Source organism: Sceloporus occidentalis, unplaced genomic scaffold, assembly GCF_023333645.1.
Source record: "Sceloporus occidentalis isolate IW3139 unplaced genomic scaffold, rSceOcc1.0.p SCAF_2, whole genome shotgun sequence".
Lineage (NCBI taxonomy): Eukaryota > Metazoa > Chordata > Lepidosauria > Squamata > Phrynosomatidae > Sceloporus > Sceloporus occidentalis.
The window spans coordinates 264,404,146-264,427,778 of NW_028316982.1; the positions used below are offsets into that span (position 1 = coordinate 264,404,146).

Consider the following 23,633-nt stretch of genomic DNA (forward strand, 5'->3'; position numbering starts at 1 on the left):
ATCCTTCCTGTATACGAATGACCTGATGTGTTGCAGAGGGATTATTCTGCAGATAAAAACAAATGGATGTTTCTTTCTGCAGGAAACCTATTCTCTGTGCAGAAAAGTTTGATGAGCAAAAGCTCTGCATGTTTTCTCTCAAGGATTTGCATGTTTTTCTCCATGCAGTAATTCCTCTGCAATATTTTAGGACATTTAATATCAGGAGAAAACCCAAAAATTCTGCCTGTACTGTTACTTTTCTTAATGGGGTTTCCTGACTGTCAGAAACTGTTTTGTGACCTGAGAATGAATAATTATGAATATTCTTTCCATCCCTTCAAAACAACAAATGTGAATTATAAGGTGATATTCTATCTGGCACTGGTAGAGCATAAAGTTCTGCCAGCATAATTATACAAAATATTTGGGAGGGTGATAATTGCCAGCCAGATCTTCTAGCACATCTCCCTGGCAATTCAATGGCTATGTGCATTGGGGGTATGGAGCAGTGCTCCAGAACCATGCAGCTAGTATTACAGTCAAATAATCACCATTGTGCAAGAAGATACCGCATATCTCCTTCACAACATCCAAATATACACTTCCCCTCTGTTTGTGCGGACTTCGGATCCGCAACCCTTGCTTACAAGGAGCAAACGGAGGGGATTAGACTGGGGCACACGCACACAGCTACTTGCCGGCATGCACCCCCATTCAAGCCTATGGGGCCTGAATATCTGCAAGTTTCCCGCGGGCTGACTGTAGTTACCTTGATGTAGCAGCTATTTTATGCCAATGTAAATCAAGAGGATTCTGGCAGCTGTGCACATTATTTGCATTATTTCTCAGGTCTTGAAAGCTTCAGAGACATGGAATTCTACAGAGGTAATTGTTTTTAACTGCCATCAAATCAACTAGCTTATAGTGACCCTATGAATGAGCAACTTCCAAGTAGCCCTGTCATCCACAGCCCTGGCGAGATCTTGCAAACTCAGGGCTGTGGCTTCATCTGGAATGCCATCTTCCTGTACTGTCTTCTACCTTACCAAGTATTATTGTTTTTTCTAGTGATTCATGTCTTCTCATGATACGTCCAAAATATGACTGTCTCAGTTTAGTCACCTTGGCTTCTGGGGAGAGTTAAGGCTTGATTTGCAACTTCAGCTACTAAATATTGCAAACTATGAATGCATCTACTTTCTTTACAAAGTTGAGGTTCTGCTGCCCTCAGGAGTCCACCGTTGGAATTTTCTCCTTGTTCAGTTCTCAGCAGTATTGAATTCTTGCCCTTTATTTTTTAATTCCCCTTTCTATAAGTATTTGATTGCATAGCAATAGAGGATTCAGCAGCAACAGCATGGTAGCCACAGACTTCAGTAACACTTCTACATGACTTGGGGCTAAAGGAGGTGTGATATTTAATTGTGTGGATACAATTAACATGCAGCAGCTTTGAGATGGTGCAGGATGAGGAGGGAAAAAAATTAATTTTCTGTACTTGTTCCACTTTCCACAGTGTTTTTTTTTAAATATATATTTATTTAAAAAAAATAAATCTAATTTACAAGAAAGCAGATGAGAGAAAAAGAGCAACAGCAAACCATAGTGGCTGCTCAGAGAAAGGAGGGTGTTAGAATATACTTTTCTAGAACTTTTAATAATCAACCAGGAGGAGTGGACAACATGCTTTAATAACACACATAATAAATCAAAGGTTGGCCACTGTCAAGTTAGGGTCATCCAGATGGCCTTATGGGGCTGACCCATCCACTTCCCAATTTTCTTCTTAAAAATTGTCCCCCAATATCGCCATTAAGTGTTCATAAGGTCTCTATTATGGTAGGTATCTCCTAGGAAAAAGCACATTTTTCAGCCTGACTTGCTTCATAAATCCAACTGTTGTGTCAACCAAATGCTGAGAAGGACCTTAGCGCTTCTTTCTTTACCCCTTCAGTATCTTCTCACAAATACTCCACCAGGGCTGAATATAGGCTTCCTCTGTTTCTTTTTCCCAACATCTGAGGTCACCTTGTCCAAAGCAGAGGCTGGTTTTCCAGAACCAGAAGTCTCCTTGAGAAAAACAACAACATGTTAACCCTCTAACATGCTAACGGGAGGTAATGGGGAGAGAAAGAAGCAGAGGTATTAAGTATATTGAGGCTCCAAAATCCAGTACTCTTCAAAGCAGTTTGGGCTCCATTTTTGAGTTAGTGTCCAGGGAATGAACTGCCACTTTTTAGCTGTAGTTGTTAATTGTTAAAATATTTTATGTCCAGCCCTTTATCTGAAGATCTCAGGGTGGCATACAATAAAACCAATGTAACAAATGTATAGCAATAGCAATAGCTAGTAAATTTCTGTACTGCTTATAGTGCACTTAAGCACTCCCTAAGCAGTTTACAATGTGTAAGTTAATTGCCCCCAACAAGCTGGGTATTCATTTTAGCAACCTCGGAAGGATGCAAGGTTGAGTGGACCTTGGAGCTCTGCTAAGTGGACCGAATTCACAATCTTTTGGTTGTCAATGGCTGCAGTACCGGCATTTAAGCACTGTGCCACCAGTGTGCAAAGATCCCTTTGCACACTAGCACAGTGATGTCTCTCAATTCTGTATCACAGGTAAGGTAATTACCTTGCATAAGTTATTTGCAAGGCTAGAAAGAGTTTTAAAAACAAAGGTAAATTTCAAAAGTCATGGGAGAAGTGTGAAGTTACTTTATTCATGCAATGAATAAAGTTTCCAGTTATTTTCAAAAGGTATTTTATGCAATTTTTAAGAGGAATTTTTTCAAAAAATCTAAGCCATTCTCTTATAAATTCTAGTGAGGATTTTCCCCTCTCCAAAATAAAAAAATAATAATACAGAAAGGTGAAAGAAAAGTAATGGGCAGTAGACATGCAAAAAAGTTCAAACCTAGTAGTAACAGCAATGAGTTTGTTCCCACCCTTCTCCCATGCAGGAACTCAAGGCAAGTTCATTATTTTTCAAATACAGTCACCCCTCCGTTTTCACAGACTTGAGATTGGTGGTTTTGATTATTTGTGGAGGGGCAACCTCCATTAAAGTTAATGGTGCACATGCCCGTGTATGAGCGCACGTGACCATTCAAACCTATGAGGCTTGAATATCTGTGGATTTCTAAATTCGCGGGGGGATCCAGAACAGATCCATGGAAGGACTGTACTGTAATGACTAACTGAAACATATGATTTCTTAAAATTTATTTTCCTGATAGCCCAGAGCCTGACCCTGCCTCAAGTTCCCAAAGCACCACTGAAAGGTACAGGATACCCACCAAAGGGATGGGGGCTGTGGTGACCTGGGTTTCTTCAAGTTGTTCTTTAAGGGTTTTTATTTCTTCCCGGTACTCATCCACCTGGGCCTCCAGCTTCTCCCGACGCACTCGTTCGTACTCTAGCTGTAACTCCAGCTCCCCCAACAACCTGTCAAAAAGCCAAGCCAAGGTTGGGAAGCTGATAGTGATGCTGCCAGCTTGTCCCTCCTTTCCTGTTTTGTATCATAGAGTTTAAAAGATTTGGGCTTAAAAATTAAAAACAAAATTAACTTGCTGAAACCTGAGAAACGGGAAGTAAATGGTCTGGATGTCAAAGGATGAGAAACAAAGCCTTATGAGGAACAAATGAAGCTAAGTATGTGTAGCTTGAAGAAGAGAAGACTAAGGGTGTGTCTACATGGTAGAAATAATGCAGTTTAGTGCCACTTTAAGTGTTGCTGTTCTATCCTATGAAATTTTAGGGTGCATCGTTTTACATGGTCTTGTCTTCCAAAGAGTGCTGGTGCCTCACAAAACTACAAATCCCAGGATTCCATAGGATGGAGCTATGGCATTTAAATTGGTGTCAAATTCCATTATTTCTACAATGTAGAAGCTCTCTAAGGGGTGACATGACAGCCACTTGGAGAAGCCCAGACTCTCTTCAAACCTGACAGCCTTTTGTTTCGTTCCATGCCAATGGGACTTTGTTGCTTGATACAAGTTAGCATTTTCTGGAACCTTGATCAAGATTGGGACTGCAGACAGAGCACAAGGGGTATATCCAGACTGCAGAATTAAAGCAGTTTGATGCCACTGTAACTGCCACAACTCAGTGCTATGGAATTCTGCAAACTGTGGTTTTGCAAGCTATTTAGCATTCCCTGCCAGAGAGCTCTGATGCCTCACCAAACTACAAATTCCAGAATTCCATACCATTGAGCCATGGAAGTGAACATGGTGTCAAACTGCTTCATAGCAATAGCATTTACATTTCTATACCAGTGAACTCAGTGAACATTGAACTTATCAGTGAACTCAGCACTCTGTAAGCAGTTTACAGTCTGTAAGCCAATTGCCCCCAACAAGCTGGCTACTTATTTTAAAGACCTTTGAAAGGATGGGAGGCTGAGTCAGACCTAGAGCCCTGGGATCGAACTCACAACCTTTATTCCCGCAGCAGTGTGGCAGCAGCAAAGGTGTTGCAGGTGTTCCAATCCAAACCCCTTCTGAGCATGCAACTACTAAGTATCGATGTGCTTCCTGTATGTTTCAGCAGGTGTTGCTTGTCACGCAGGCAGGGGCATTACCACATGAGCCCCATTCTCACAGCATTCGTGTCAGTTAAAAAAAAAATGGAAATATACCAAGTTCAGAGCAACCATTATCACACATCTTTGCAATCGCACAACTGGGTCTGCTCCTTCCATCATGCACTCTTCCTGACTCCCCCTTAACCCTGCCTCCCTGTCCTATGCCCAGCATGCTTTTTGGTATGCTTTTGGGTTTTAAATTTTATTTTTATTTACTTTTAATTTTAATTTTTTCCTGCTACTGAGATTTACATTTAAAAAAAGAAAAGGAAAGGGTGATGGGAAGACAATAAATAGGAAAGGGGGAGGGGGAATTGAGAGGGGGGACCAGGGGAGAGGAAGGGACACTGACACCAATTGACTACCAATATTGCAACTATCCCTGCAGCGATGTTTTGCAGCTGGGGATAAATGCAGTTGTGAGCTCATTGAAGGATTTTCCCCATCATTGAAAAGGGATTTCCTAACCATACTTGGGAAATACAGCAGCTCGGAGTCAGGTGTCATTGTGCAATAACTATTGCCAAAGATATTTTCCCCCCAGCTCTAATCATGGTTTAAAAGCTATGTGTAGGAACCCCCCAGGTAATAAGCAATACCTTCTGACATTCCTTCTTCCAAACAGCTATTAAAGGTACAAGAGCTGTCTAAAGTATCCTGTCTCCACTTTGGGAAACAGTCAGCACAGGACATCCAATAAAGAGCAGGTGAACAACAAAGTTTTAAGCAAGACATGGGCAAATTTGTGCTTGCAACAAGCCAATGAGAGAGTAGACGCTAATGTTGGTATCTTGAAAGACCTGCACAATTTGAGTCTCTTCCTATCGGCTGGTTGTCTCCTGGCCACCTTCCCAAAGCCCCATCCCCATCAGCTGAGCTTCATGGCCTAGCCCCATTTTTATAGATAACGTTTTACTTGATTAGCTTCTTATCTTCTATTTTCTTCTGCCTTTCTTCAGGGGTTATTCCTCCAAGTTGTTTATAGTTGCTGATGGCAATTTCCAGGAATCCCTGTAGCTCTTCAATCTTCTTGAAGGCTCTTTCTGGAAGAGAAACCATTCTCTGAGTTTTTTTATCAGCCTGGATCAACCGAAGGCAAAAAACAACAACCACCACCCATTAGCTGAGGCAACAACCTCATACTCTCCAACCTTTCACAGACAGAGACAGGCTATTATGAGATGAGATCAAAGAGTCTTTATCCCATTTTTAACCCGTGGTTTTCGCATGATTGGGGGGGAGAGATTATTATCACACCCCCATGCGCTTATTCCAGTCTTCTCCCATCCATAAAGAGTAATGGGCCCATCATTTCGTATTAACAGAATCTCCAGTTAATACCAAATGACAGGTCCATTACTTTTACAGATGGTAGAAGAACAGGATAAGTGCATGGAGGTCTGATAATCTTCCCTCCAATCATGCAAATACCGTGGGTTAAGGACAAGATAAGGATGGTTTTTCTCTGGAGATGTGAATCTCTGTTTGATTGATCTGCAAATGAGTGCTGGGGTCTACATGACCAATGTGCCTATGTGACCACCTCGCCTCTGGGCACATGGCAGCAACTGGATTTCCATTTTAGGGTCATACCAGAAAAAAATGCACACATACAAAGCATCGAAACGTTTAATTTATCATAACAATAGTGGAACCAACATGCAGCCCTTGAAGGCTGGTTTTACAAGCTTCTACTCCAGTGTCTGTGAAGTGCCTTTTATCTGGCCAAAAAAAAGGGTGTGAATGGCATCTCTTCGAAGTTTCTAGGAGTGGCAATTAACCTTTTAAATACATTGCAGGGCTTCCCTGCACAGTTGAACATGACTACTTCTATTGAGGGTTCAGGGCATTTTGGCAGTCTATGCAGCCTGTGATGGTCCTAGGGGTAGAAAATTGGTCCCCAGACCCTCTATGGTTACCTACCTCTGCTCTGTAGCCCACAGCCAGGTTTTCCAGCTTATGTCTGGGAGTACCATAAACTCCTTTTGCCTATAGCACAGTTGGTACCTTCACTCAGTGGTTGAGCAGCTGCTCTGCTTGCAGAACATCTCAGATTCAATCTCCACTTAAAAGTGCTCAGGGAGATAGTTGGAGGGAATGACCATTGTCTGAGGCTTGGAGAAAATGTGGCCTATAAGTGTACAAAAGAGGTGGGCACTTTATGGTCCTTCAGGATTTATTGGACTACAACCTCCACCAGCTCTCCTCATTATCTGGGTTAGCTAGGTCTGATGAAAGTTGTGGTACAACATTTTAATGGACACAATTTGCACACTCCTTTGGCAGAGCATTACTGGACTAGGTGGACCATGGGCTTGGCAACTCAATGTGAGCCCAGTTCCACTGGCTGGTTATAAACATTCTCCTTGTGATGCTTCAAATTAGATTAGATTAGAAACATATTGTAATAGTAAAGATCCTTCATCAAGCAGGCACAGTCCTGTGGAGCTCCTCCAATCCTGGCAAGCTGTCAAGCCCTGGGAGAGGCTGCTATTATGCAATTGCTGCTTACCAGCAGGAAGGCATAGAAAAAGGAAGTATTTCAGAAGAGAATCAGCTGGTCTCACCTTGGAGGGAGAAAGAAATGAGAGGGCTCTCACAGATGGATTGCACCCATCTTTTCCTTTGCATCAAAATTCAGACCAGTGGTATCTTCGTTGTCTGAATTGCCTCCCTATTCTGTTCCCTTCCCATAAGTAAGCAGCAGCCATGGTAGACCTTCCCAGGGATTGCCAGCTGACAGATGGAGAGGTTTTGGACAGTTCACAAGAGACTTGAGAGTGGCCCCCTGAAATCAGTCCAAAAAGAGATATGCATGTGCGTAAGCCACACTTACATGTATGTCACTGACAGGATACTGCACCTTCTCTTTTGCTTCTAGCCCTGCAAAATGCCCTCAGTGATTTCACCTGCTGGAATTGTAGACCAAAATGTATCTTTTTATTTTATTTTATATTTCTGTAGACAAAAAATAGTTTTTCATTTGTCTGAATTAAAAACAGATTATGACGCAATCAAAATAGTTATGGAATCATCAAACACACCTGCCCACATGGAGACATCCCCATTTGTTGGAAGTCAAACTCAGCCAAATCCTCAAGGTCTAGTAAATTCCTCACTTGCCTCGAAGACAATTTCATTGCCAAAAGGTGGAAGAGGCAACAAGGGGGTCAGCTATTTTAGATCTGATCCTAACCAACAAGGATGACTTGGTTAATGAAGTGCAAGTGGTGGGATCCTTAGGTGGAAGTGACCATGTTCTCCTGGAGTTTGTTATACAATGGAAAGGAGAAGCCAGGCATAGTCAGACACGCATCCTAGACTTTAGGAAAGCTGATTTCAGAGAAATACTGGGGGTGATCCCATGGTCAGGAATACTAAAAGAGAAGGGAGTTCAGGACGGATGGGAGTTTCTCAAAAGGGAGATACTGAAGGCACAATTTCAAACAGTTCCAGTGAGAAAGAAAAACGGGAGGTGTCTCAAGAAACCAGGATGGATGACCAAGGAACTTTCAGATCAGCTAAATTTCAAACGGAACATGTATAAGAAATGGAAAAATGGGGAAATCACCAAAGAGTAATTCAAACAAATAGCTAGCATGTGTAGAGATAAGGTCAAAAAAGCTAAAGCGCAGAATGAACTCAGGCTTGCTAGAGAGGTTAAGAACAACAAAAAGGGCTTTTTTGGATATGTCCGCAGCAAAAGGAAGAAGAAGGAAATGGTAGGGCCACTGCGTGGAGAAGATGGCAAAATGTTAACAGAAGACAGAGAAAAGGCAGAATTACTCAACGCTTTCTTTGCCTCAGTCTTCTCAGAAAAGGAAAAAGGATAATGGAGCAGAGGACAGAATAGGGGAATTTCAGCAGAGAATAAGTAAAGAGATAGTAGAGGAATACCTGTTTAACCTAAATGAATTTAAGTCTCCAGGACCAGATGAACTACATCCAAGAGTACTAAAAGAACTGGCAAATGTAATATTGGAGCCATTGGCAATAATCTTTGAAAACTCCTGGAGAACAGGAGAAGCCCCAGCAGACTGGAGGAGGGAAAGAGAATCCAAACAATTATCATCCAGTTAGTCTGACATCAATACCAGGAAAGATTCTGAAGCAGATCATTAAAAAGAGAGTCTGTGAACATCTAGAAAGCAATGCCATAATCACAAAAAGTCAACACGGGTTTCAGAGAAAGAAGTCATGCCAGACAAATCTTATCTCATTCTTTGATAAAGTTACCAGCTTGTTAGATGAAGAGAATGCTGTGGATATAATATATCTCGATTTCAGTAAGGCCTTTGACAAAGCTCCCTGTGACATTCTTGCAAACAGGCTTGTAAAAGGTGGGCTAGACAAGGCAACTGTTACGTGGATTTGTAATTGGTTGACCGGCCGAACCCAAAGGGTGCTCAACAATGGCACCTTTTCATCCTGGAGAGAAGTGACCAGTGGGGTTCCACAGGGCTCTGTCCTGGGCCCAGTACTGTTCAACATCTTTATCAATGACTTGGAGGAAAAAATTGGGGGAATACTTATCAAATTTGCAGATGACACCAAATTAGGAGGAATAGCTAATACTCCAGAGGACAGGATCAAAATTCAAAATGACCTGAATAGACTAGAAAGCTGGGCCACAGCTAACAAAATGAAATTCAACACAGAGAAATGTAAGGTACTGCATTTCGGGCAAAAAAATGAAATGCACAGATATAGGATGGGGGACACCTGGCGGAATGAAACTACATGTGAAAGAGATCTAGGAGTCGAAGTAGACCACAAGTTGAACATGAGTCAACAGTGCGATGCGGCAGCTAACAAGGCCAATGTGATTTTAGGCTGCATCAATAGAAGTATAGTGTGTAGATCAAGAGAAGTAATAGTGCCACTATATTCTGCTCTGGTCAGGCCCCACCTGGAATACTGTGCCCAGTTCTGGGCACCACAATTTAAAAAGGACATTGAGAAACTGGAGCATGTCCAAAGGAGGGCGACTAAAATGGTGAAGGGTCTGGAAACCATGCCCTATGAGGAACGCCTTAGGGAGCTGGGTATGTTTAGCCTGGAGAAAAGAAGGTTAAGAGGTGATATGATAGCCCTGTTTAAATATTTGAATGGATGTCATATTGAGGAGGGAGCAAGCTTGTTTTCTGCTGCTCCAAAGACTAGGACCCGGAGCAATGGATGCAAGCTGCAGGAAAAGAGATTCCACCTCAACATTAGGAGGAACTTCCTGACAGTAAGGGCTGTTGGACAGTGGAACACACTTCCTCGGAGTGTAGTGGAGTCTCCCTCCTTGGAGGTCTTCAAACGGAGGCTGGATGGCCATCTGTCGGGGATGCTTTGATCTGGATTTCCTGTATGGCAGGGGGTTGGACTGGATGGTCCTTGCGGTCTCTTCCAGCTCTATGATTCTATGAGGTTTCTACCTTCTAGACCAACTCCTAAAATCCCTTTACCCCACACCCTTTCTTCCCCTAAAGTGAAACCATAGCAAAAGTTGTCCTCAAGATGTACTTTGAACCTGCAACTCCCATTAACCCTTGACTGCAAAGCCAGCGGTGAGGCATTATGACAGTTGCAGTCCAAATATTTGGAGGGCTCCTCATGTTCCTCACTCCTGCCCACAACAAAGAGCAACTCCCAACTTACCACGACCGTCCACTTTAGTCTGTGTCTCTACATCCAAATCACTTTTGCTGTCTGTGCTCCCTTCCACACTGTGTCTTTGAAAGAACCGTGGGTCCTCTATGTCAATTTCCTCATCAGAATCATTGCCCATCTTATTTTTTAAATATTCCACAACAGCCAACTGGGCAAACCTACACAACAACAGACATCCATTTGATCAGTATAGAATGCAAGTAGGGTTCATGGTGCCAATGGTAATTTCTGCTCTCCTTTTTAGTGCCAGCTGTAATCTGGAAACCTGCCCACTACATTTAATTAGTAGATAACTAAATAAGACATAGCAGGCTGCCTTATATTGATCCAGGACCATAGATCTGTCCAACTTAGCATATCCTGACTGGCAGCAGGTATACCAGAGTCCAGGCACAGTCTGGATATGCCAGGGATTGAACTTCAGAACTAGAGCATACAAAACATGTACCATTGACCTATAGTTAGCCCCTAAGTCTTGGAAGCCAACAGGTTGAATTATTTGTGTCTCTCACCTAGTATAGCTGTCAGTGGGTCTTGAACATCTAGAGGCAGATACTTGTTATGAGCTACATTTGTGCAGACAATTCTTTTTTTAAAGAAAATTATTTTTTAATGTAAGTTCGGGGATACTCTGTGTTCTTGCAGTCACACTCTTGACCGTGTCCAAAGCAAGCTGGGGAAGTGCATGTATGCACTTGCAAAATATTATGGCTTCTATGGACACTCATCTGCGGTGGTGGAGGTCCACTACAGTAGTGATGAGCTTTCTTTGCTATAAAACACTTGCTGCATCCATTGAACTCCAATCAATTTTCTTTTTAACCAATGGTTTTGTCTTATCTTGATCACCCTCAAATCTCTGATGGCCCTGTTCAAGTCCCATATTAACACAGAGTGCATAACAGTCATGTGTGCAGTGGCTCTTGTTTCACAAACATTAGCTTCACATTTTATGCATGTGGGTGGAAGCACTAAGACGTGAATCAGCTTTACAATTCAAGAAGTTGCTTTTGACTTTTAAAAATCATAGAAAGTTTAGGGCCAGGATATCTGAGCCCTTATTCCCATCCCATCCCCTATCTACTTTCTCCTACTTGAGTTTGCCTAGAACTTGAGATTGTCCAGTCCCTATTTCACGGTAGAATTCTTTCTGCTTCAATAATTTACCTAATTCAAGGAGTTGGTTTTAACCTTTAAAAACCATAGAAAGTTTGGGGCCAGGATATCTGAGCCAGGTTGGCTCCAACTTTTGTGAGCTTCCAACTGGTGGTCAAAACTGTCAGATTTCAAAACTTGTTCAAATCTATTTTGAAATAAAATTTTGAGTCTGTTCTATTTTTATATTGTGATTTTGTTGTACATTGCTGTACATCCCTGGTGAACAGAAAAGTGATTTATAAATACTTTTAATAAATAATAGATTATTTTTATGCAGATTCAAATCCACCTCATTGTTTGGTCAGAACTGAAGATCAAGGGGATTTACAGTAATCCAGATGGGTTCATCTCAGGAGTGGAAAAGAAAATCCAGCCAAATATTGTAAACGGTTACCTCTTGGCAATGTCTTTTGGTGTTTCTCCAGCATCATTGGCAATATCACAGTCTGCTTCTCTATTGATCAGCCATTCCAGGACATGTAAATGGCCTTGTCCAGCAGCTGGCAAGAGAAAAAGGAACCATTAAATAGAGGGTTTCCTCTTAGACTTTAGCACTTAGTGATGCATTGAAATATAATAATATGATTTTAAAATCCTCTGCCACTGTGAAGGCCAAGGTTATATGAATGATGCTAGAAGTTAGAATGAAAGGCCTTCTCTGCTGTATCACTCCATAAGTGGAATGCCCTCCCTCCCCTTGGAGTCCCAGCTGGCACAGACACTAGCTTCACTCTGGTGCCAAATAAAAACATGTCGTTATTAAAGATTGAGTAGTGTCTAAGTATGTTATCCAGTCACTGCTCTAACCACTACACTGCACTCATTCTTAAAGGCTGGAGTCTTATACACACTTTCCTGGGAGTAAGTTCCACTGAATTTAATGTCGCCAACTTCACCATTCTTACATGATTGCCACCTTTTGATATCTGAAGAGATGTCATGTAGATTATCTTGTTTTCTGTTGTTTCAGAGATTGGAATATGAATGAATGGATTCAAATTACAAGAGAAGAGATTACACCTAAATATTGAGAAGAACTTTTTTTTTTGTAAGAGCTGTTCAGCAGTGGAATACATTGTCTCAGACGGTGATGGAGTTTCCATCTTTGGAGGCCTTTAAGCAATAGTTGGATAGACATCTTTCAGGACTGCTTTAGTTGTGTATTCCTGCATGGCAGGAGGTTGGAGTAATGACCCTCATGTTCCCTTCCAGTGCTAAGATTCCATTATTCTATTATTCATCTTCACAATTCCACCATACAGCTTCTGAATTCCATTTACTCATTAAGCTCAATGGAAAACATTTAGACAGTCACCCTATCTCAGATTGAACTATTTTGCAGGATTGCTGTAAGGATACAATTGAGAAGCAGAAACTCATCCTTGCCATTTTGAGCCTCTCCGAGTTTGAGGTACAGATTCCTAGTTCCATGAAAGAGCATATGCTTTGTATGCTAAATGTCCATGATTCAATCCCCTGCATCTCCACCTAGGGTTTTGAAAGAATTTTGCCTAGAAACTCATGCAATCGCCGCCACCAGTCAGAATTAACTATATTGGGCTAGCTGAATCAATATACACAATTCCCTATGGCAATTCCCTATGTTCCTGCAATAAGTGAACAAAATCAAATGCACACCCACCCAGAAAACAGGAGCAAACAATCTGGCAGCAGAGCGACAACATTTTCACTTACCTTTGTGCAACAGAGTGGATCCCTTATCATCCCGCTCATTAATATTGATGATCCTATTTTCCAACAGTGTTCTTAATGTGTCCAGGTCTCCTCTAAAGGCAGCCTCATGACCTGGAAATGTTAAATCTATGGAGAGAGGAGGAGAAAAGGAGAGCAAGAATGACAATGCCACTACTCAGGGACGTAGCCAAGGGGGGGTTCTTGGGGTCCGGACCCCCCCTTCCGTTAGAAAAATTAATGGTGTGTGCTGCTGCGCCGCTGCAACCAAGCCCCATTATAATGGTGGCACTTAGTCTGGACCCCCCCCCCACTTCCTAAAATCCTAGCTATGTCCCTGCACTACTAACATTACCAACCCATACCCCTGCATGAAAACCAAAGGCTTTTGTTAGGTTTGAAATAGAAAGTCTCAGGACTTCATCAGGCTGGCAAAAAGATGGGAGCATAGCAATATGCTTTCGTCAATATGGCACAAATAATGCGAAGATTATTCCAGCATTCTAACACTGCTTTTTATTCACAGGATTTTCCCATGAATAAAAAGCATCTCTAGAATGCCTCTATATTCATAGGATAATCGTGGGATAATAGCAATATCACACTACTCTGTAGTATCAAGAAATTTGTGTCCTAAAAATTGACCCTAAAATCTGGAGTCAACTTATATACGGGTCAATACAGTTGCCATGGGTTGAGATTGACTGGAGGGCAGTTAACAACAACAACAAACAGTAATATTACTCATAAAGGTCCTTTAAAAAGTAGCCCCGATGCCCCACTCTCCCTGCCTCGGCAGTGATTGCTGAAAGAGCTGTAAGGCACGAGTGTGTGTGTGTGTGTGTGTGTGTGTGGTGATTCCCTTCTCAATCCGATTGCCAAACCTTTCCTCCTCCTCCTCCTCCTCCTCCTCCTCCTCCTCCTCCTTGTATTTCTCCATTTTTCCTCCATTTGCACTCCTACCTTAAAACCCTTGCTTCTCATCCTCCTCTTCCTTGAATTTTCTTCGCTGACCAAGCTTCTCTTTTTTCCCCTCCACTTCCAACCCAATCCTAAAACCTTCTGCTTCCTAAATTCTACCCTTGACCTATCCACGGATCATATCAAAATCCATGCTTTTGGCCCTAAAACCTTCCCTCGACTTATACATGAGGTCGACCTGTACACAAGTATATACGGTATGTTAATGCCACCCCAGTGCATCTTAAGAGCCAGTGCTGGATCAGGTGAAGGAAATCTGTTCAGCTGGCAATTGGGGTGCAAGAAAATCAACATTCCCACTACCCTCTCCCACCAGCAAGTCAAGGTATGACTATCAGAAGCAGGAGCCCTACCATAAGCCCCTGGTGCAATTTTGCTTGCTTGTGAAAATGGGGTGGAAATATCCTCTTTCTTGCACTCTAGTCACCAGTTGAACAGATCTTCTTTCTCTGATCTGGTGGTGGACACTTAAGGTGAAATGGATTGGAATTACTTAGTTATATCTCCTGAACCAAGGGCCCAAACAGACAGGCCAAAATAAAGCTGCTTTGGGTCACTTTAAAGACATGCTGTTTAAATGATGCATGCATCCTAAGAGGCCAGAAAGTATGCCAAAGCTGCACTCCAGTCCTTAGGACTGGAGCATAGCTTTGGTGTGACTTCCGGCCTCTTAGGATGCATGCATCATTTAAACAGCATACCTTCAAAGTGATCCGAAGCAGTTTTATTTTGGCCTGTCTGTTTGGGCCCTAAGTAATCAATCTAGTATTCTGGCATGGATCTCTTGGAGGTTTTTCAATCATAAGGTGCCCATATGTCAAAGCCTGACTTGACAACACATAACAGCAAAAGCAAGCACCACTGGAAACCTTACTCACTTTCCTCCCTTTCAAAAAGACCCTTCTCCTTCTGTAGCTCATCGATGTGCTCAACAATACTGTCCTTGTAAAACCGATCTGCTAGGTCCCTCGGAGTCTCCCCATGGTCATTTCTGGCTTTCAGTGCATGAACCAAAGTGGGCATCTTGCTCACAATGAACTTAAAGCAGTGCAAATGACCCTCCATGGCTGCCAGATGAACTGTGAAACAAAACAAATGATTAAATCGATATTAGAGTCAGATTGTAAGACACCAGTGTGTGGAGAAATTGAAATACTACTTTTTAAAAAATAACTAGCTACTTTATTCATTGCCTGTATCCGCCTGTATCCCTCATTTTATTGCTGTGATCTGCATCATGAATCAGTGGAGCAGAAAAGACAGCACTGGTTCTACCATTAGAAACAGTGAAGTGGTCACCAAATGCAGAACCTCTGTGGTGTCACGTAAAGACAGCAAATTGGTGATTAGGTACATTATACAATGGCCAAAAATGTACAACCACATGAGGAAGGGACCTCGCACAGTCCATGACACCAGTAGGATTTTGGCTCCAAACTCTCCACCATTTCTTTCATCCAAAAGAACCCAAACCCCAACTCATTAGACTAGAGTCACCTTGCCATACCTGGGAGGTTTCCATTGCTATCCACATCATCTAAAGTTGCTCCCCATCTCACCAGGAGTTGTAGACAGCCCAGCCTGCCATGGAAAGCTGCATTGTGAACAGGCTTCCAATCATTCTTATCAGAAATATTCACATCCTAGTTTTTAAAAAGAAAAAAAATACTGATTTTCCCCCTTTCAAACTCAGATCAACTGTGCTCCCTAGAGTTGAATGGGCCATTGGGTCCAACTCCCTGATCAATGCAGGATTCTCCACAGCTAAAGCATGTCCAGCAGGTACCTGTCCAGCCTCTTGTTGAAGACATCCAGAGAAGACCCCACCATCTCTCTAGGGAACTGGCTCCAATGTCAGACCACTCTTACTGATAAGAAATTACTAGTAATGTTTCAATTGAATCTACTCTCCTGTACCTTAAAATCATTAATTCTCGCTCCACCCTCTGAGGCAGCAGAGAACAAACCTGCACCCTCCTCTCTGTGACATCCTTTAAGGTATTTAAAGAGTCCAGTCATGTCACACACGCACACCCAGCTTTCTCTTCACCAAGTTGAACATACTCAGCTCATTCACCCTTTCCACATATGTTATGTTCTCCATGATTCTTATCATCTTCTTTGCCCTTGTCTGAACCTGCTCCGACTTGTCTATGTCCTTTTTAAAATGAGGACTCCAGAGGAGAACTGACCAGCACAGAATATCGTAGGAACTATTAATTCCTATGACTTGAAAACTATGCTTCTATTAATGCAGGCTAAAATAGCATTAATCTTCTTTGCTGCAGCATCACACTGGTGGCTCATATTCAACTTATTCACCCCAGCCACAATGACCTTCCAATGACTATCTCTCAGCCAGCAGAGTTTGTTGGCTCAGATGCCCATGTAGTGATGAATCCACTCTGGGTTTTATGCCAAATTTTAAAGGCCATGAAGGTGCTGAACCTATTTTTCATTCAGCACTTAGGCAGCTCCATTAAAGTTTGGACAGATTCACTGTCTCACGGATGTCCATGCCACCAGTTTAATTCACAGAGTTGTTGTGACATAAGGGGAAGGAGGAAACTTATAGTCTACCTTGGGATGTTCTTCTTATTACAGGTCTTCAGGTAAGCTCCAGTGAACAGAGACCATATTCTTGGGTTGTTTTTTTCATGGTATGATTTATACAGAATAAGTTTGTCATTGCTTTCCATTAAGGCTGAATGTGACTTGCCCAAGGTCACCCAGTGGGTTTCCATGGTTGAGTAGGGATTTTGAATGCTGGTTTCAAACCAATACATCACACTCTCTTTGGTAAAAAGGCAGGATACAGTTGTAATATAAAAACTAAAATGCATACAAAATTATCCCAGTTCTCAAGAGGATTTAGAAAGAAAGAAAGAAAGAAAGAAAGATATTTTATTACCACCCCACTCCTTAGTATGGTTTGTAATGTGTATGACTGCCCATGGTTTGCTGCTAGATGAGCCGGAGTGCACCCTCGATCATCCTGGACTCCTAAATTTACACCACTGAGATGAAGGGCCTATGAAGAAATGCAAAGCAAAATCCATAAATACCCAAACTATGTTTTGGTAATATCATAGCAAAGTACACTCAAGCACTGAAAGAAATTATGCATTTGTATAAGGAGTGTGCAGTAAAGGATCCAAGAATTTCCACCCACACATACCCATCTGCTCAAGATGGCGATAACACTCATAAAGACGTGTTCACTTAGAACACATAACAGGTTGAAAATAAGAGATCTGACCCAATCGTTCAAAATTTTAGCCCTCTCCAAAATCTATGAACAAATCTTTCCAAGAAAGGTTTGGTTTAGGGTCACCATAAGTTGGAAATGACTTGAAGTTGCACAACAGCAACCTGTTTACCCAGCATTAATTTTCCATCACCTGAAACAGCACCATTAAGCGAATTTCAGCATATAGGGATATAACATGGTGATGAGGGTATATGAATATATAAATCTGGATAAAACTCTGTGTAATTCAAACATTGTCATCCAAACTTGGAAATATGTTTGGTCCAGTAAAAGGTATCAGAAAATGATCATTCAAGATTGGCAGAAAAGACTGTGGTATAGAGGAGTTACAGCGACATGAGCAAGAACTGTATCAAATCACAGGTTTTCAAAGGCTGTTTTCCAAAGTCCAAAATACTTCCACCAGATATCCATCAATAGTCTGAGAGCTTTCATGCACATATGGGGTTTCGCCTTTGTTTGTACTCTTTGTACTGTTTTTAAACACTTTTATCTTTTTTTTAAAACTGCATTTTATTTGTTTAATGAGTGATGCGTTTTAATAATGTTACAGTTTAATTCTATTTTAATGCTCACTTTTGTATGTTCCAACTGTATTGTTCTTTTAAATTCTTTTAAATTGTAAGCCTCCTTGAGTCCCAATTTTGGGGAAAAGGTAGGATAATATTAAATAAATAAATTTTCTTGTTCAGGGTGATAAGATTGCTGACCATAGAGTAACCACATAACACCCTTTTTAAGAAATTGCCCTGGCTGCAAATAGATTTAGTAAACTCTTCTCTATCTCTAATAGTGGCTGCAATGCCACTGCAGAAATAATGCAGTTTGACACCGCTTTAACTGTCACGGCTAAGTACAATGGAATTCTGGAATTTGCAATTTTGTGAGATATTTCACTGTCTTTGTCAGAGAGTTCTGGTGCCACAACAAACTACAGTTCCCAGAATTCCATAGGATGGAGCCATGGCATTTAAAGTGGTGTCAAACTGCATTAATTTTGCAGTGTGGTGACAACCTTTGTTTTATCTGTAGCCTATTTATTTAATGTTTGTTTTAAATGGCTATGGTTTTCAACTAGTTTTAATTTTACAGATAGTGTACTTTTATTTGTAACTTTTTATTTGGTATTTTTTTAAAAAGCAATGTCCTTTTTGCCTGCTGCAAACCACCTTGAATTCCAGATTAAGCAGGAAAAAAAGTGGAATATAAACAAAAACACGAACAAGCAAATACTGTAATATAATCAGACTTGGCATCCAAAACTTTGGGCTGTGAAAAATCCAGTTTCAACCTAGGCAGTGAGAGATGGCTTACCTGCATGCATGCATCTTGCCCTTTGATGGCAGCAAGGTGAGCTGCAGTCCAGCCCTTTACTGTCACAATGGTTGGATCAGCTCCATGCCAGAGCAGCCAGTGAAGACACTAGCAAACAAGAACATGTTTTGTGTTGAATTCAGAGACATCACCATGTTAGTCTGGAATATCAGTATGCAAAGTGACCTTCTAGCACCTTTCTAGGTTCAGAGGGCAGCCTTTCTACCTTAAAATAAAATAAAATAAAGTCAAGGTGAGAAAAACTGTTTCCTAAAACTGATTCTGTAATTCTGGACGAAAGAGACCATATTACTACCTTATGCATAAAATCACTTGTAAAAATAGGAGCAGCTGGAAAATCATAGCAAAGTTGTTGGGATATTTATTGCTTTTGGTGTTTGGTGAAGTTAATTTCATGCTGCATAGGGCTGCTATGAATGCAGTTAACAACAACAAATGAATAGCCATAGAAAAGCAAATGCTGATGAAGTGAGATATTCAGTTTTAACAATGGTCACTGAGGGGCAAAGACAGGAGAGAATATGTTGCCTAAGGCCAGGGTGGATGGATGACCATAGGAGGGAGTTTTGGAATGTGTTGTCTGTAGGCTGTGAACCAGAAATGAGATATGTTAAACTGGATAAGAGCGTCCAGTGTTATCATATGTGTAGTGTGCCACGGTTGTTATTCCACAGTGCCCTGCCTCATGTTGGTATTCACTCATACCCTATTGGACCCACAGGGTCTTAGAATCATAGAGTCAGATAAGACCACAAAGGTCATCCATGAAAAAATACAGCGGTAAAAATATTCATTTGGCATCACTTTCATAATGTTTTGGGACCCACAAATAGGACTTGGCAGGAGTGTGAGTCACACAGCCCTCCAAATATTCCTGGGCTGGATGTCCCAGCAGCCCTAGCCATTATAGGCAACCATGGGAGGATGCTGGGACTTGCTGCAGTGAGAAAGGTAGAGAAGTAGTTGGAAAAGTGTGGTGGCAGAGGATTAACCATCCTTCCAAATTAGGACAATTAAAGGGTAACCATCCATCAAATACGTTCAGGGCAAGGCCTCAAATTTCCAGTTCCTCAACACTACGGGAGTGTTACAGATTACAAATTCTGTCATTACTACTTCCTCCTTGATTATTAAATAAAGATAAAATAATTACAATGACTTAATGACTGTGCTGTCCATAGAAAATAAGATCTCTTATCGTTACAGTTGTTTCTGTCTCCAGTATAGCATCATATTCTTTACAGCACAATGAAAATTGGATGATCCTTGTAGCCTCCAGTGCAGTCCTTGGGATCCCCACAAAAGTCACTGATTCCCACCCCACCCCCCAAAAAAAGTTGATAAAAAAACCCATGCTTTTTGGAACAGAACATGTTTGTAATGCTTCAAAATTCTATTTGTGGGGACCTCAAAAGAGCAAAATCAAAGCTAAGGCTTCCTGAAAAAGCCACCAAGATGACAGTCACTTCCAGTCACCCAAAATTGCAGCCACAATGGTGCACCATGGCCCCCCTGGAATAGCCCCAAATCAGGTGATGTGGCCTCCAGAGTATGCCCACTCCTGTTTTAGGCCACAAGCATGATACAGTGCCACTTCCAGTCACCCAAAATGGATGCCATGATGATGTGCTTGTGGCCCTCTGAGACATCCTAAAACCAGGTGAATAAGTTCTACAAAGATCAAAAACAGCACTATAAACTTCAAATCTTTAGGCTAGATCAGTGATTCTCAACCTGTGGGTCGCAACCCCTTTGGGGGTCGAGCAACCCTTTCACAGAGGTCACCTAAGACCATTGGAAAACACGTATTTCCGATCGTCTTAGGAACCGAGACACCGCAATCTTATGGTTGGGGGTCACCACAACATGAGGAACTGTATTAAAGGGTCATGGCATTAGGAAGGTTGAGAACCACTGGACTAGATGTAGCTCTTCAGTTACATCTTGAACCATCTCTTACCTCCAGGCTTCCAGAATGGGCTGCCCAGTGCAAGGGTGTAAATTTGTGGATTGGGTCCACCTCATTAAGGTTGATTCCACATTTCACCATCTCCGTGAGCTTTTTTACATTCCCATTTTTTACTGCCTCATGTATGGTCTTGCATAACAGCTTCTTCTTCTTTGTAGCTGCTGGAAACAGCAAAGGAGTATCAACACATGAAAGGGCATAGGTCAGAAGGGGCAACAGCAGGATTGATATGGCCCTGCAGCAAAGAACCCTCCAGGCAATGGGTTTTAGTGGGTCCAACATTCAGTAGGCCAGTAATTCCACTTTGTATTTTTCCTTTGTTAAAATTGTTCAAGGCCTTCTCCTTTCATGCTAAGCTCTGCTTCTTACTGTTGGGTGTTACCAAATGTGTAGCTTTTAGAACATCAATTATTTCTATTTTAAGTTGCTCCCTTTATGTCGTGTGTGTGTGTATCTGTGTAAAATAGCTGTTCACTTGAAACACAATAAACTGACTCATTCCAGCTGAACAGTATACCCTAGGAGCAACTTAGGGAGCTGGATATGTTTAGCCTGGAGAACAGAAGGTTAAGAGATGACATGATAGCCATGTTTAAATATTTAAAGGGCTCTCATATTGAAGATTGAGCAAGCTTGTTTTCTGCTGCTCCAGATAATAGGACACAGAGTGATGGATTCAAACTGCAGGAAAAGAGATTTCACCCAAACATTAGGAGGAACTTCCTGACGGCAAGAGCTGTTCAACAGTAGAACACACTCCCTTAGAGTATGGTGGAGTCTCCTTTTTCGGAGATATTTAAACAAAGGCTGGATGGCCATCTGTCGGGGTGCTTTGATTTTGTGTTCCTGCATGGCAGGAGGTTGGATTGGATGGTCCTCAAGGCCTCTTCCAACTCTATGATTCTATGACACTAGGGAAAAAAACTTCCTCACCATAAAATTTCCTAACAAGGGAACAGAGTGGTGGACTCTCTGTTGTTGAAAGTTTTAAAGCAAACATTAGGCAGCTGTAGGATTGCCATTTGTCACAGAAAACCAGGAAAATCCGAGATTGAAGGGTCTGAAAATTGTAGAGCCTACTGGCCCAGTTAAAGCAGCAGATTCCGGATTCCTCAAGACAAAAATGAAACCTCATGAGAAGAGTCATCATCCCATCCTTTGGGTGGTACTGTACAGGTGTGCCAGACTCAGAGCCCAGAAGGTGGGAAGGGAAAGGAAAGAAGGTGAGAAGAGACTCCGAGCATAGGAAGGCTTGTGTTGTGTCCTGATAAGTGTGTGATGTTGCTTGATGGTGGAACATTGCTTCCAAGCAGCTGCTAGTAGGAGGGAGCCCCTCCTACTCTATAGCAATAGTATTTACATTTCTGTACCGTTTAATAGTGAACTCACCACTCTCTAAGCAGTTTACAACCTGTAAACCAATTGCCCCCAACAAGCTGGGTACTCATTTTACTGACCTACGAAAGGATGGAAGGCTGAGTCAACCTTGGAGCCCCAGGATCGAACTCACAATGTTGTGCCTGCAGTATCAGCTTTTAAGACTGCGTCACCAGGGCTCCCTTAGTGGCTGCTTGGGAGCTTCTTTCATGTAAATACATTTTTAAAAAATGTGAAGGAGTGAAAAGAAAAAAAGAACTTTGCTAATTTTTTTCCCTGAGAGGCTAGAATACAGAGGCATGGGTTTAATTTGCATGGAGGAAATGTAATTTGTGCAGCAAAAATGGAAATAGGGGCATGCTTTAACTGCCATGGCTCAATGCTATGGAATTCTGGGATGTGTTGTTTTGTGAGCTATTTAGCCTCTGTCAGAGATCCCTAGACGGCTGCTCACACGTGATGTTTTAGCTTTGGGATTTCTGCCCTGACAGTGAAGGGGTTGTTCTGGATGACCTCTGGCGTTCCCTTCCAAATCTACAATTCATGCACCAGCATGCTTCCCATCCTTGCCCTATAAAAGCAGCTTAGAGATGCCAGAAGCTCTGAAAACAGAAAGGGAGATGGTCCTGTATGGAAGCCGCACAGAGAAATCCTGAAAAATAGAAGACAGCAACAACAGCAGCAACAGCGACAACAACAACTGCCCTTGATATAAAAATAAAATCAGAACAAAAAAAAAAAATCTTAGGTAGAGTCTGAGTCTAGCCTCACCATTTGGAGTAACGGCTGCAGGCATGGTGCCTCTCAATGCTCACAAGTGGCTTCTGGCTCCTTAATGGCGTCTTCAGAGCAGGGTTGCCGTGGAAACACTGTACACAACCTGAGTTGTTCACTTAGGCCTCAGCCTGCTTCGACACGTTTCCTTTCTCTCCCCCCCCCCCTATCTATCTATCTATCTATCTATCTATCTATCTATCTACTATATATTGCAGTGGGCCCTTGGTATACATTGGGGTTTGGTTCCAGGAACCAACCCCCCCCCCCCCCATGGATACCAAAATCCATGTTCAAATACAATGTCCTAGTAAAATGGTTGCTGCTGTTGCTGTTGTGCCCCATCAAGTTGTTTCCAATTAGGGACATCCTCCTTTTTAACCTTCTGCCCAAGAGGAATTTCAAATAGTCCTCCATCCTGAGCATGGCTAAGCAAGCATAGATTTCCATTTCTCGGGAGTTTATCGCACGGAGGACAACTTGGTAAAATCCCATGCAGGAACAGGATTTGAAAATCCAGGTGCAGTTTGTCCGATGCATTGGCGTGAAAGAAATAATGCAAAAATAACCCAAACGGAAAGCTCCTTTGTACTTTTGGAATTTAGCGATAGTAAAAAAGGAACTGGTTTGGACAACTTTGCGTTCAGGTTATTTTCGCTTGATTTCTCTTTCACGTAAACGTCATCAGAAAAACATCCCGCAAATGCAGCTTCTTCCAAATTTCTGTTCAGGTTCACCCCAAAGTCTGAAATTTAAAATCCAGACATTGTTTGTCAGATGCATCGTCATGAAAGAGAAGTGATGTAAAAAATATTCCTGGTTGTTTTCAGTTTAAATTTAATTTCTGC

The 23,633-nt window shown here is 41.9% G+C and overlaps 1 protein-coding gene across 3 annotated transcripts; it reads right to left on the bottom strand.

Annotated features, from left to right (window-relative positions):
- Nucleotides 1-1,557: 1,557 nt before the first annotated feature.
- On the bottom strand, nt 1,558-22,860 carry ANKRD42 (ankyrin repeat domain 42). Of its 3 annotated transcripts, none has more exons than XM_089512925.1 (12): nt 22,783-22,860; nt 20,626-20,795; nt 18,645-18,752; nt 16,971-17,090; nt 15,567-15,702; nt 14,938-15,138; nt 13,082-13,207; nt 11,781-11,886; nt 10,217-10,386; nt 5,487-5,613; nt 3,279-3,426; nt 1,558-2,052 (listed from the first exon to the last, which is right to left on the bottom strand). In XM_089512925.1, exons 1-12 carry the CDS (start codon nt 22,805-22,807, stop codon nt 1,933-1,935), a joined length of 1,557 nt encoding a protein of 518 aa, XP_089369051.1. In that variant the 5' UTR covers nt 22,808-22,860; the 3' UTR covers nt 1,558-1,932. The 3 variants fall into 3 exon arrangements, with proteins under 3 accessions (XP_089369051.1, XP_089369052.1, XP_089369053.1); XM_089512926.1 differs by having other exon boundaries at nt 20,626-20,792; nt 22,783-22,851; XM_089512927.1 differs by lacking the exon at nt 3,279-3,426 and having other exon boundaries at nt 1,924-2,052.
- Nucleotides 22,861-23,633: the final 773 nt, after the last annotated feature.